Here is a 12,307-nt window from a genome sequence, read left to right as displayed (position 1 = left end):
CACAACAACTTTTGTGGTCCAATTTCTCCTGTTACCCTTGTAAAAATAAACATTTGAGGGTGAAAAATTCATTTTTTTTATTTTCACGGCTCTACGTTATAAACTTTTGTGAAGCACTTGGAGGTTAAAAGTGCTCACCATACACCTACATAAAGGGGTGTAGTTTCCAAAATGGGGTCACTTATTGGGGGTTTCCTCTGTTTAGGCACATCAAGGGTTCTTCAAACGTAACATAGTGTCCGATCTCAATTCCAGCCAATTTTGCATTGAAAAAGTCAAACGTCGCTCCTTCCGTTCCAAGCCCTGCTGTGCGCCCAAACAATGGTTTATCCCCACATATTTGGTATCAGCGTATTCAGGAAAAATTGCACAACAACTTTTGTGGTTCATGTTCTCTTTTTACTCTCGTGAAAATAAAAAAAATTGGTTCTGAAGTAAAATGTTTGTAAAAAAGGTTAAATGTTAATTTTTTCCTTCCACATTGCTTCAGTTTCTGTGAAACACATAAAGGGTTAATAAACTTCTTGAATGTGATTTTAAGCACCTTGAGGGGTGCAATTTTTAGAATGGTGTCACTTTTGGGTATTTTCTGTCATATTGACCTCTCAAAGTGACTTCAAATTTTATGTGGTCCCTAAAAAATGGTTTTGTAAATTTTGTTGCAAAAACTTCCTAACAAAAAAAAAATGTTGGTTCCAAAATTGTGCTGATGCAAAGCAGATATGTGGGAAATGTTATTTATTAAGTATTTTTTGTGACATCTCTCTGATTTATGGGTATAAAAATTAAAAGTTTGAAAATTGCAACATTTAAATTTTTTTTGCATTATTTCCGTTTTTTCATAAATAAACGCAAGTCATACCACTAACATGAAGTAAAATATGTCATGAGTTGCTAGAGTCCGATGGGCCCCGGTGCAAGATTTGGACTGGGCCCCCCCACCCTAGCATATATATAGTGTATATATACAGCAGCTAATTTCAGTGTGTAAGCAACGGAAGCGCATGACGTCACTGCCATGCGCCCCCAATCAAGTGAGCCTATACAGGTCTCCACGGCATTTTTGCCCCCCTCAATGGCTATGCTCCCCAATGGCTATACACTTTTTTTATAAAAAAAAAGTTAACTAAGTACCTCCTGTTTTTTAGAAGTATATAGCAATAGTGGAGTGCATGTATTCATTAATTGCAATGTGCTGGTGCATCGTGTATGTATATGTACAGGGGTTGGACAAAATAATGGAGACACCTAACGTTTTGGCATCATAATCTTCGAACATGTTATAAACATGCAAACCGTGACATATGGTAATGTTTTGTAGTTGATTATTTGTGTTATGTGATATGTGTATGTAAATTAACTGTTTGTTTTGCAGAATTGTAAGAACATTGATAAGAACCTGATACCAATGGCAGACCTCTCGAATTTTCAAAGAGGCCAAATTGTTGGTGCTCGTATGGCAGGCGCTAGTGTAACAGAAAGTGCCCGAATGCTTGGTGTGTCAAGAGGTACTGTCTCCAAAGTAATGACTGCGTTTGAAAGAGAAGGAAAAACGTACGCAGCAAAGCACAGGTCCGGCCGAAAGTCGAAGTTTACTGAGAGAGACCGTCGGACTCTAAAGCGAATTGTGAGAGAGGATCGCAAAACCATGGCTCCGAAAATCACTGCTGAGCTCAATGAACACCTACAGAACCCATTTTCCACAAAAACTGTTGGTCGGGAGCTGCACAAATCTGGATTACACGGAAGAGCTGCCATTCGAAACCCACTGCTCTCAATGACAAATGTTTCCAAGCATTTAGAGTGGTGTAGAAACCTCCAGAATTGGTCCCTCAAGCAGTGGAAACATGTGATATTCTCAGACAAATCATTGTTTACCCTATTTCTGACCTCCGGCCGAGTGTACGTTTGGAGACAGCCGAAAGAAGCATTCCATCCAGACTGCCTTCTCCCAACCGTAAAACATGGTAGAGGTTCTGTGATGATCTGGGGTGCTATTTCGTGGAGCTCCACCGTGCCAATGATACCCCTTCATGGAAGAATTAACAGCCGAGATTATTTAGGCATTTTTGGCAACCAAGTGCATCCTATGGTTCAAGCACTGTTCCTGGAGGGGAACACCATCTTTCAGGATGATAATGCACCAATTCATACAGCTAAAATCATTAAAGCATGGCACGAGGAACATTCTAATGAAGTTGAGCATCTCATCTGGCCCCCAAAATCCCCAGACCTCAACATTATTGAGCATTTATGGCCGATTTTAGAGATTCAAGTTAGACGCCGATTTCCGCCGCCATCATCGCTCAAAGAACTGGAGGGTGTTTTAACTGAAGAATGAGCTAAAATTCCTTTGGAAACAATTCACACCTTGTATGAATCCATACCTCAGAGAATTGAGGCTGTATTCGACGCAAAAGGTGGACCTACACCATATTAAACTAACTTTTGTTGATGTTTCCAGGTGTTTTCATTATTTTGTCCAACCCCTGTATGTATATTGGACACTTAGCCTATTTGTATACCTGTACATTAATTCAATACTAAAGGTTTGCAGACCCTATTCTGTTTCTTTTTTTGAAATATCATAATACAATTTCCCCCATAGTTTGTAAAAACAAATAGTAGAGTGTACTGGTTAGCATACACATTCACATATTTAACCTGTGCCAGGGCTATAAACTCCAAAACTGTTTGCCATCTAGAACATAAGTTTTGTCTTGCATAGTCTGGACAAAGACTAAGCTTTATTATTTAGAGATTTGATTATTCTGTCCGACATGTGCTGATGGGAACAGAATCATTGTTAATTCAATTGTCCTGCCCCCATACAAGATCTGAGGCTGCGTACCCAGCCGGGCTGAACTGCGGTGAACTCATTGACTTTTTCCCACGGTGCTGAGGTCACCACAGTTCGACCCAGCTGAGAATGCAGCCTCAGTGACCTGCGGTAACCTTGATGAGGTCAATGCTGCTCACTGATGCTGTGTTCGCAGCAGTTCATTCATCAATGGTTCTCAGCCTGGACGGTGGCATCTTGGCACCATACAGATTGAAAACTATTTATCCCCAGACAGATTGCGGCATGGGACAGAACAACGGTCAGATGAGGGATATTGTTGTTTTTTATTTTTGTTTTATTACAGGAGACGAGGGCTTCAATGGAATGGGTGTTGGGTGAGTATAACTGTGTTTGGTATTTTTAAATAAAAATGGAAAAGTATGTTTTGTTTTTATTTCAAATAAAAAACTTTATACTTGCTGTGTGTTTATTTACTATATAAATATAGGAATGGTAATGGAGAGGCATCTTATAGATGCCTCTCCATTACTTATCCGTGGGCTTGATGTCACCGGACAATACAAGGGTGACATCAACCCCACAAATATGAACCCCACTTGCCACTGCCACAGGTCAGGTGGGAAGAGCCAGGCAAAGCACCAGAATTGGCGTATCTAATAGATGCGCCTTTTCTGGGTGGCTGGGAGCTGCTATTTTTAGGATGGGGGAGCAATATCCATGGCCCCATAGCAGCCTGAGAATATCAGCTTCCAGCTGTCTGCTTTAGCAAGGCTGGTTCTCAAAAGTGGGGGGGACTCCAGGCCGTTTTTAAAATTGTTTATTTAAATCATTTAAAAAAAACAGAGTGGGGAGCCTTCTATTCTTGATAAACAGCTTTGCTGAAGCTGACAGCTGAGGGTTCCAGCCCACAGCTTTCAGTTTTGCCTGGCTGCTTATCAAAAATATAAGGGAACCCACTCTGTTATCAGCTGAATACAACTCTCAACATTTGCCCCTACTAGCACTGATCGCAGATCGAGCAGGGTAGAATGATGTAATGTCTTCAGGACCCTGCGCCAGGGAACAGCGTGAACAGTACCGCTGTTTCCCAGTTACCGGTACATGTGGTACTGATGTGGCACCGGTTGCCACACGTATTCCACAAGTATTACACACATGGACACACAAGTATTGTAATTGTATTTATACTATATAAGCAAGTATTAAAAGTTACAGAAATACAATCTTACAAGTATTACAAGTAATTTAGTCATTTTTTAAAGGAAGTGAAATGTTTTATTTTTTATGTAATCTTCCTTTATTACATTAAGCATCCAATGTTTCCTATTAGCTGTTGGTAAAAGTACAAAGTCACATCTTATATCATTTGAGAAGTTAATTATCAGTTTTAAGCAAGTAAATATATAAATTGTTCTTTAGAGCTCATGCACAATGGCATGAGGCTAGTTTGGCAGTGCATAGAACCTATACAGCTATCATAGGTTCTGTGTACAGACCCATACAGATTACATGCATTTCTGTATAGTCTACATTTGGCCATGTTTAACTGTGTATAGAGATATTCTCCCTTAGAAGAATGATGCTCACACAAATGGAGTCCATATAGAACAAAAATTTAACCTAAAAAAATGTATGCACCTCAGCATAAAAATAAAGGCAACACATGCACTAGTGGTCTCAGCGTCAGCATTACTGTATGTCTGAATTAATACAGCAGAAAAGGAACAGCAGCGTTAACTTGCCCCTTTTCTGCTGTATTAATTCTTGAATTTATGGAGGAATTTTAGTCCTCTTTTTGTTGTTTTGCTATTCAGCTTACTTTATCTCTGTACAAAACTATGTGCATTTCCATTCGGGGTCCATGAGGTATGAATTAAACAGAACTGTTGATAATTAATTGACTAGATTCTTTGTTAAGAAACCAAAGTCAAAGCTTTTGTATAGTAACTTAAACTCCAGGGCAAACAGATAAACAATGCACTTTGCTGAATTGTAACAGCGTGTAATATCTACACTATTAGGATTCGGCTTTGTTAATTGGTTCAAGCACTAGTCACAGTGGCCCCAAGTATACAATTTGCATGTAAGCGGTCATGCGCCAAGTAGATGCTCATTCATTTCTCTCAATGTTCTTTTGAGAGAAGGAGACGAAAAGCTAGTCAGCATGTGACAATATGTATGCAGTTCACATACCATATTTTGCGGTTTATAAGACACACCGGATTAAAAGATGCACACCAAATTTTGAGGAGAAAAATAGGAAAAAAACTTTTTTTAATGAAATGGTGGTGCTTCTTACAATCCGTGCATCTTATTTGTTACCGGGGGTGGTGGCTGCGGTGAAGTGGGGTCCCAGGTCGCTGCTGGCGGAGTAAGGAGTGGGGCGATGCTGCGGACTCCAGACTGGGAGAAAGGGGTGGGAGAAAGGGGTGTTCAGATGTGCGATGCTGCAGGTGTTCGGTGGTGCGGGGCTCCGTCGACATTTTGTGAAAGCCCGAAGTCCCCGTACTTCCATGGTTTACTTTGCGGTGGAGTAAATGGCCGCCGGGGGAGGTGCATGCACAGATGGAGATGTTGGCGCTGAGATCTCAAATCCCGCGATCATGGTGCCAAGATCTACATCTGTGCATGTGCTGCCCCTGGCAGCCATTTTCCTGGAGTCCACTGCAATGTAAACTATGGAAGTGCGGGGGTCCTGGGCTTTCACAACATGTCGGTGGAGCTCCCGCACCACCAAACACCCACAGTGTCTCACCTCCAAACACCCTGTCATCCCAGCCTGCGGTCTGCAGCAACGCGCCACTCTTGCATTGTCAGTGACCCTGGGAATCTGCTCCACTGCGGCCGGTAAGGTATATTAGAATTATAAGACGCACCCCCATTTTCCCCCAAATTTGGGTGAAAAAAAGTGTGTCTTATAATCCGAAAAATACTGTACTTACAGTCAAGTGACGATTTCTTGAACTGGCTAGCAGACTCGAATCCTAACACAGAGTATATTATACTCTGTTAGCATTTGGTAAGCTGTACTGCTTGCTAAAAGTTTGCCCTGGGGTGGAAAACCCATTTCATTGGTCATACATCCACATTAAATTATATTTGTCATTGTTTCTATGGTAGACGAGGTCTTCTCTGGTTGGTAGATGGCTGTCTACTACGTCTAGAAGAAGTTGAATTGGATGCTGGATAAGGTATAATGCGTGACGCCATCTCTATTTGTTCATTCTCTTGCATACCCTGTCGAATTTCACGCAGAGTTTCTTCTGGATTTTTAAGTAAACGTTGAAAGAAACTTTCTCTTGTAATTGGTTTCTCTTGGCAACGAAATATTAATGCAATGCCCACCTGGGATCTCATTTCTCTCGATAACCCATCAGAGGTACCATCAAAACATCTACCAATTGCAATTTCTTTGGCAAGCCTTGGATTCTGGTCAGTGACTGTGTAAATTCCATAGTTATGCCCAAGGGGATCAACTGGAGCCATCATATTGAATGACCCAGTGTCATTACCTAAAGCCAATGGAGGGTGGCGTTTAAGGTAGTCTTCTAAAAGTCTGTTTACCTCAACAATGCGGCAACTTCCTTGAGGAGTCACTGTTACTAAAGTACGATCTAGTAAATCTTGGTCATAAAGCTTTCCACTACACTTAAATTCCAGACAGGCTGCTGAACTGCCTTCTACTGACATATCCCTAACACTCCGGATATCTCTCAATCCATAGAGTTGACCTACAGTCTTTTCATGCATTCCTCCAATATTTCGTGACCGGACCATGTAGTCTTGTTGACCCTTTATTAGAACTTTTAAATAGCAGGCCCGAAACTCTTGTGGATTTGGCCACCAAGATAAATAACCACCAATCCATGAAGTCATGTCTGTTTCAACAAATGGGACAACATTGTACTCATACTTGTCTTCCTCTACTCTATAAAAGCGAAAATGATTATCTGAGACTTGGGCTTCTTCACATGCTCGCAAGTTTCTGTAAGCATATATTGGGCCATTTGTCTCTTCAAAATTATTTGGGTTTGGCTTGGCAATATTGAATTTGAAAGCTGTCTTTTTACCGTCAGAGCTTTCATGATCAGTTCGTTGATAGTTAAGTTTTGATAAATAAGGCTGAGAAACTCCTATTACATTGGGGTTTAATTTAGGGGAAGAAGGAACAGCTTCCAACTCCTCACCACCCATTGTTGCAGTAACATATGCAGAGTAGGCATCTGGTTGCTGAGCATCACAGAAAGCTGGAAGACAAGCTCCATTCCTTCCTGTTATTACGCTGTCAAATCTACCCCAAGCTCTAGGGTTTGATGAGAATCCTGGCATAGGTTCTAGATTTATAAGGGTCACCACAACTCCTTCTACCTGTTCGGAAGGTATAAATTTCTCAGTCATGTAAGCACGTACCTTAACAAAACACCTCCTAAACTCTGGCACATCCAAGTTGAAAAGTCTTCTTTCTCTTATTTCTAACTGTCCTATTAAAAATGACCTTTCCTCTCTCTTTCTCCTCTTACCATCTCCTGCAATGTAAAAAGTATTTTCCTCTTCCCATAATCCAGTGTGTGGATTCAAAGACCAAAGTTTCATTTCTTTCTGATGTTGAGGCATCTTTATTTGCTCTATATCCAACCTCACCTCTACTTTTCCAGTCTGGAGCACAGAGTTAGTGTCTTTTTCCCTGAAGTCCACAGCAAACATTCCATATGTCCTGAGTGGAGAGATATCTCCATTTCTATTGACAAAATTAAGATCACTTGATGCAGCAGATGCAGTGCTGATGTTTCTAGGGTCCAAAAAAGTTAAACTGGCCTTTACTGTACCATTGTAAGATTCCCCTGTGATTCTCGTAAAAGTATTTGGTGGTATTACTAACTCTCCAACTGGATTTTCACCAAGAACTTCTCCTAGGGTAATGATATTTGTCACCAAAGGGTTAAGATGAATTGGTTCTTTCTTTCTCATTATTTTTATATCCTGATAAATAGTATTTCCTTTTGGATCAAATGGAATGATTTTTATAGAGTCTACAAATTTCTCTTTAGGGTCCACAAAGGTAACAACCAATCTCTTTGTTCCAATTGGCACTTCCAATGTAAACTCTCCTTTGTAACCTGTAAAGCCAACATTTACTCCATTCATATAAATTTGACCAAACTGAAGTGGAGCACCTGTGTCATATGCGGTCACCCGTCCACGAATTAACACCTTGTGGTGTGTACACTGGGAACATCCACACTCTACAATAGCCATAATTGGAAGAGTATACCGTTGACACTTAACGTTTTGCAGTTTCATTCGCTTGACTCCACAGCAGTAATCTACTTTATCTTTACACTGTAGGTCAGAGTTCAGATGACCAGCACACTGGGAATTTGGACACTTGCCAACATTGTAGAAATTAGAGCCAGTTTTAGTTTCAGAGCAGTCAGTTGGTAACTTGATTAAATGTTCATGAGGTGACTTGTCACAGTAAGATTCGCCTTTGCCTTAAATAAAAATAGATCACATTTGCAAAAATAATAGAAAATAGAAACAAAGCCCATAATGTATTTATTGGTTTGTTACCTATGACTGTTAGATGAGCTATAGAAGACTTGATGACACCCAGTCCATTATCGGTCTTGCATTGGTATGTTCCAGTATGTGATGTTTCAATATTTCGCAATATTAAGCTTTTGTCATACTTGACTTTGCTTTTGTCCAATAGGGTACCATTGTGATACCTATAAATTAAATAATTCAAGTTAAATAAAATAAATCAAGGATGTAGAGTTTGTAGTCACACATGTGTCCTAGAGCTTAAGGGAGGAGGGTGAGAGAACAGAAGACCAATTCGGTTAGGAAATCTTGATATTTGGGGGCTCTATTGGAGATTTTGCAATTGGGCCCATGAGCTTCTACCCCTGCCTTTTTTTATTATTCTTTGCTTTATTGCTATCATTTTTTGCACTGTTCTAAAAGGGTTCTCAGTGAATAGAAAAAATAAATAACTAAAGGAAATGTCATTATCAACAAATTCCCAAATACCTTTAATTAGCAAATCACATTTGCTTTCCCTTGAGAGGTAATTTCAATAGAATTAAAATGGCTGCTGCTTTATTACAATGACATAAATTTGTCCTAGAATGTTAGGATGGGTACATGTATGTATTTTCAGTAGGAAGCTCACCCATCCCTGCATGTGTTGGAAGTAGTGATGAGCGAATTTCTTTGGAAAACGATCGCCAAACATAAATTCGGCATGAATATGACACATTTGGATTCGTGATCGGAAACACAAGCAAAATTTTCTAAAATTGAAAAAATTGGTAATATTCGGTAAAAGTGCGGGAAAATATTTGCACTGCCACACAAGTATTTTCAGCACTTTAGCAACGATAATGGTGGTGTGTCATGAGCGCTGGCACGTGTTTGATGAGGGGAGTGGGTTTGGAAAACTTAGAGGCGCGGCGTTCTTGTAAGCAGTTAATCCATGGCAAAGAATTATCATCCATCTTCTCTCTTCACACAGGTACAACTCCACATCTTTGCCTGCTGTCTCATCTGCTGCATACCACCTGCAATATAATTTAATTGTACAACTCCATATCTTTGCCTGCTGCCTCATCTACTGCATACCACCTGCAATATATTTTAATGAACTCTGCTTACTGAATATTTACTAAAGTTCATCTCTTGCACTGTTCTCAATACTCACTGTTGTATATCCATGGCTGGGGGGTCATTGTAGATGTTATCTTGGGAAAGGTGTTATAGCATAGAGATGGAGCCAGATCATCTATCCACACCAGGATGTGTAGAGCAGCTGTTGCTAATTTATCCCAAATCAGCTCCCACAATCCCTCTCTCCTGACCCTGTATTGTAGTCTATAAATTTAGAAGCATTCTAAGGGGTGCCCGCAGTTTTGGGTTCATGCACGCATCCCCTATGCAAAGCATACCATAAGCTAAGCATCTAGAAAAAGCAGTTAATCCATGGCAGTTAGTCAGGGCAGGAGACAGATAACCCACACTTTGCTCTCTATTTTAGCCATGTGCTTTATTTCTATCCTCCTGTGTTCCCTTGCCATCCACATTCACCGCCCCATTCCCCCTCCATCACGACTAATACACATCATACCTTCTATACTTCCCTCTCACATGTACAGCTCACATGCACTTCTCACCTTCTTGAAAAACATCAGCCCATCTTGTCCAAACACATAGCACAAAAAAACTTCTTACATTTCCAATAACTACTTGTTTTTTATCTTCCAACTCCTACTGATTTCAGGGGGCATCTCCCCCAAACCCGGTCCACCATCCCCCAACCTTAACCCCTACCCTATCTCATATCAAAACCTTACTAATCTTATTAATATTACTTGTGCTCCCTCATCCCCCTCTTTTAATTGTGCCCTCTGGAATCCAAGGTCTGTATGTAACAAACTTCCTTTCCTGCACAATTACATTCTGAACAACTGTCTGAATCTGTTGGCCCTCACTGAAAACTGGATTCAGGATTCTGACACTGTCTCCCCTGCTGCCATTTCCCATGGTGGCTTACAATTCTCCCATTCCCCGAGACCCACAAACAGACTTGGTGGTGGCGTCAGCATACTCCTGTCCCCACAATGCACTTTCCAGGTCATCCCCCCAGTTCCATCACTCTCATTCCCTTCTTTTGTGGTCCACACCATCAGGCTCCCATCCCCTCTCCCTCAGAGTAGCGGTCATATAGCGGCCCCAAGGCTCACCCACCCAATTCTTTGACCATTTCTCAGCCTGGCTGCCACACTTTATGTCCTCAGAACTAGCAACCCTTATCCTGGGAGACTTCCACATCCACATTAACAGCACCACGTCCACATCTGCATCCCAGCTTCTATCACTAACCACTTCTCTAGGCCTCTCACAGCTCTCAACCTCTGAGACACACAAGGACGGTAACACCCTTGACCTGGTCTTTGTCTGGCTCTGTTCAATCTCCTACCTAAATAATTCACTGCTTGTCCTCTCTGACCACAACATTCTCTCCTTCACACTCACAAATCCTCACCCACCACAGCACACTCCTACCTACCACACAGTCAGAAATTTTCATGCCATTAACAATCATACACTTTCAGACTCTCTACACTCACCACTGTCCCCAATCTCCTTTTTTGTGTCCTGATCTAGCTGTACACCACTACAATTTCACTCTCAGAAGCACCCTGGACCAAGTATTGCCCCTCACCCTCAGAATCTCTGAACACAGAGTAAAACAGCCCTGGCTCACATCGCAAACTTGACTTCTCCAGCGATGCTCTAGTGTTGCTGAATGCTTATGGAGGAAAACTCGCACACCAGAAGACTTCATCCACTTCAAATTTATGTTAAGAACCGATAATTCTGCCCTCCACCTCGCCAAACAGACCTACTACACCACCCTTATCTCCTCACTATCCAGCCAAAAGCACAAGCCTCTATAACAGATGTTTGTGCTGATGACCTGGCCTCCTACTTTATAGAGAAAATAGATAATATCTGTCAGGAAAATCCAATCCCAGCCACCAAGTGCTGCGACTCATAGCCCTCCTTGCATTTCCCCTGGATCTCTCTCCACATTTGATCCCATCACAGAAGAAGAAGTCTCCAGACTCCTCTCTTCTTCTTGTCCGACTACATGCACCCCATTCCCTCACATCTACTCCAGTCTCTCCAGTCATCACAACTCACCTAACTATAATCTTTAATCTCTCCCTCTCGTCAGGCATTTTCCCATCCTCCTTCAAACACTCCACCATTACTCCATTATTAAAAACCTGCTCTCGACCTATCCTGCACAAATAACTACAGACCTGTCTCCAATCTCCCCTTCATCTCTAAACTCGTGGAGCACCTTGTCTACTCCCGCCTTACCCATTACCTCTCCACTCATTCACTCCTTGACCCTTCACAGTCCGGCTTCCGCCCCTACACTCAACAGAAACTGCACTCATCAAAGTGACCAATGACCTTCTGACAGCAAAATGTAACGGTGACCACTCTCTGCTCATTCTTCTCGACCTTTCTGCAGTTTTCGACACTGTTGACCACTGTCTCCTACTCTCTAGGCTCCAGTCACTATTCATTAAGGACACTGCCCTCTACTGTTTCTCTTCCTATCTTTCTGACCGCTCCTTCAGTGTTTTGTTTGCTTACTCTACTTCATCATCATCTCCTCTTTCTCTTGCTGTTGGGGTACCTCAGGGCTCAGTCCTTGCCCCCCCTTCTCTTCTCTCTCTACACAGCCCCAATTGGACAGACCATCAGCAGATTTGGCTTTCAGTACCATCTTTAAGCTGATGACACACAACTATACACGTCCTCCCCTGACCTTACCCCCGCTGTACTACAGAACGCCAGTCACTCTCTGTCTGCAGTCTCCAACATCATGTCTGCTCTCTATCTGAAACTCAACCTCTCCAAAACTGAACTTCTTCTGCTCCCGTCGTCTACTAACCTCCCTAAATCTGACATTTCCCTCTCCGTGAG

The 12,307-nt window shown here is 41.7% G+C and overlaps 1 protein-coding gene across 1 annotated transcript in view; it reads right to left on the bottom strand.

The window, feature by feature from the left end:
- Positions 1-5,540: 5,540 nt before the first annotated feature.
- Positions 5,541-12,307, bottom strand: part of CILP2 (cartilage intermediate layer protein 2) — a 53,360-nt gene continuing 46,593 nt past the window's right edge. Inside the window, exons 7-8 of the mRNA XM_073551328.1 lie at positions 8,375-8,532; positions 5,541-8,295 (exon numbers count right to left, since the gene is read on the bottom strand). Of these exons, the coding sequence (XP_073407429.1) occupies positions 5,915-8,295; positions 8,375-8,532 (2,539 nt within the window). The 3' untranslated portion in view covers positions 5,541-5,914. The remainder of the gene's footprint in view (positions 8,296-8,374; positions 8,533-12,307) is intronic.

This window comes from Dendrobates tinctorius, unplaced genomic scaffold (genome assembly GCF_039654945.1).
Source record: "Dendrobates tinctorius isolate UK_male_01 unplaced genomic scaffold, ASM3965494v1 ptg000175l, whole genome shotgun sequence".
Taxonomy (NCBI): domain Eukaryota; kingdom Metazoa; phylum Chordata; class Amphibia; order Anura; family Dendrobatidae; genus Dendrobates; species Dendrobates tinctorius.
This window is presented reverse-complemented; position numbering and strand designations above follow the sequence as displayed.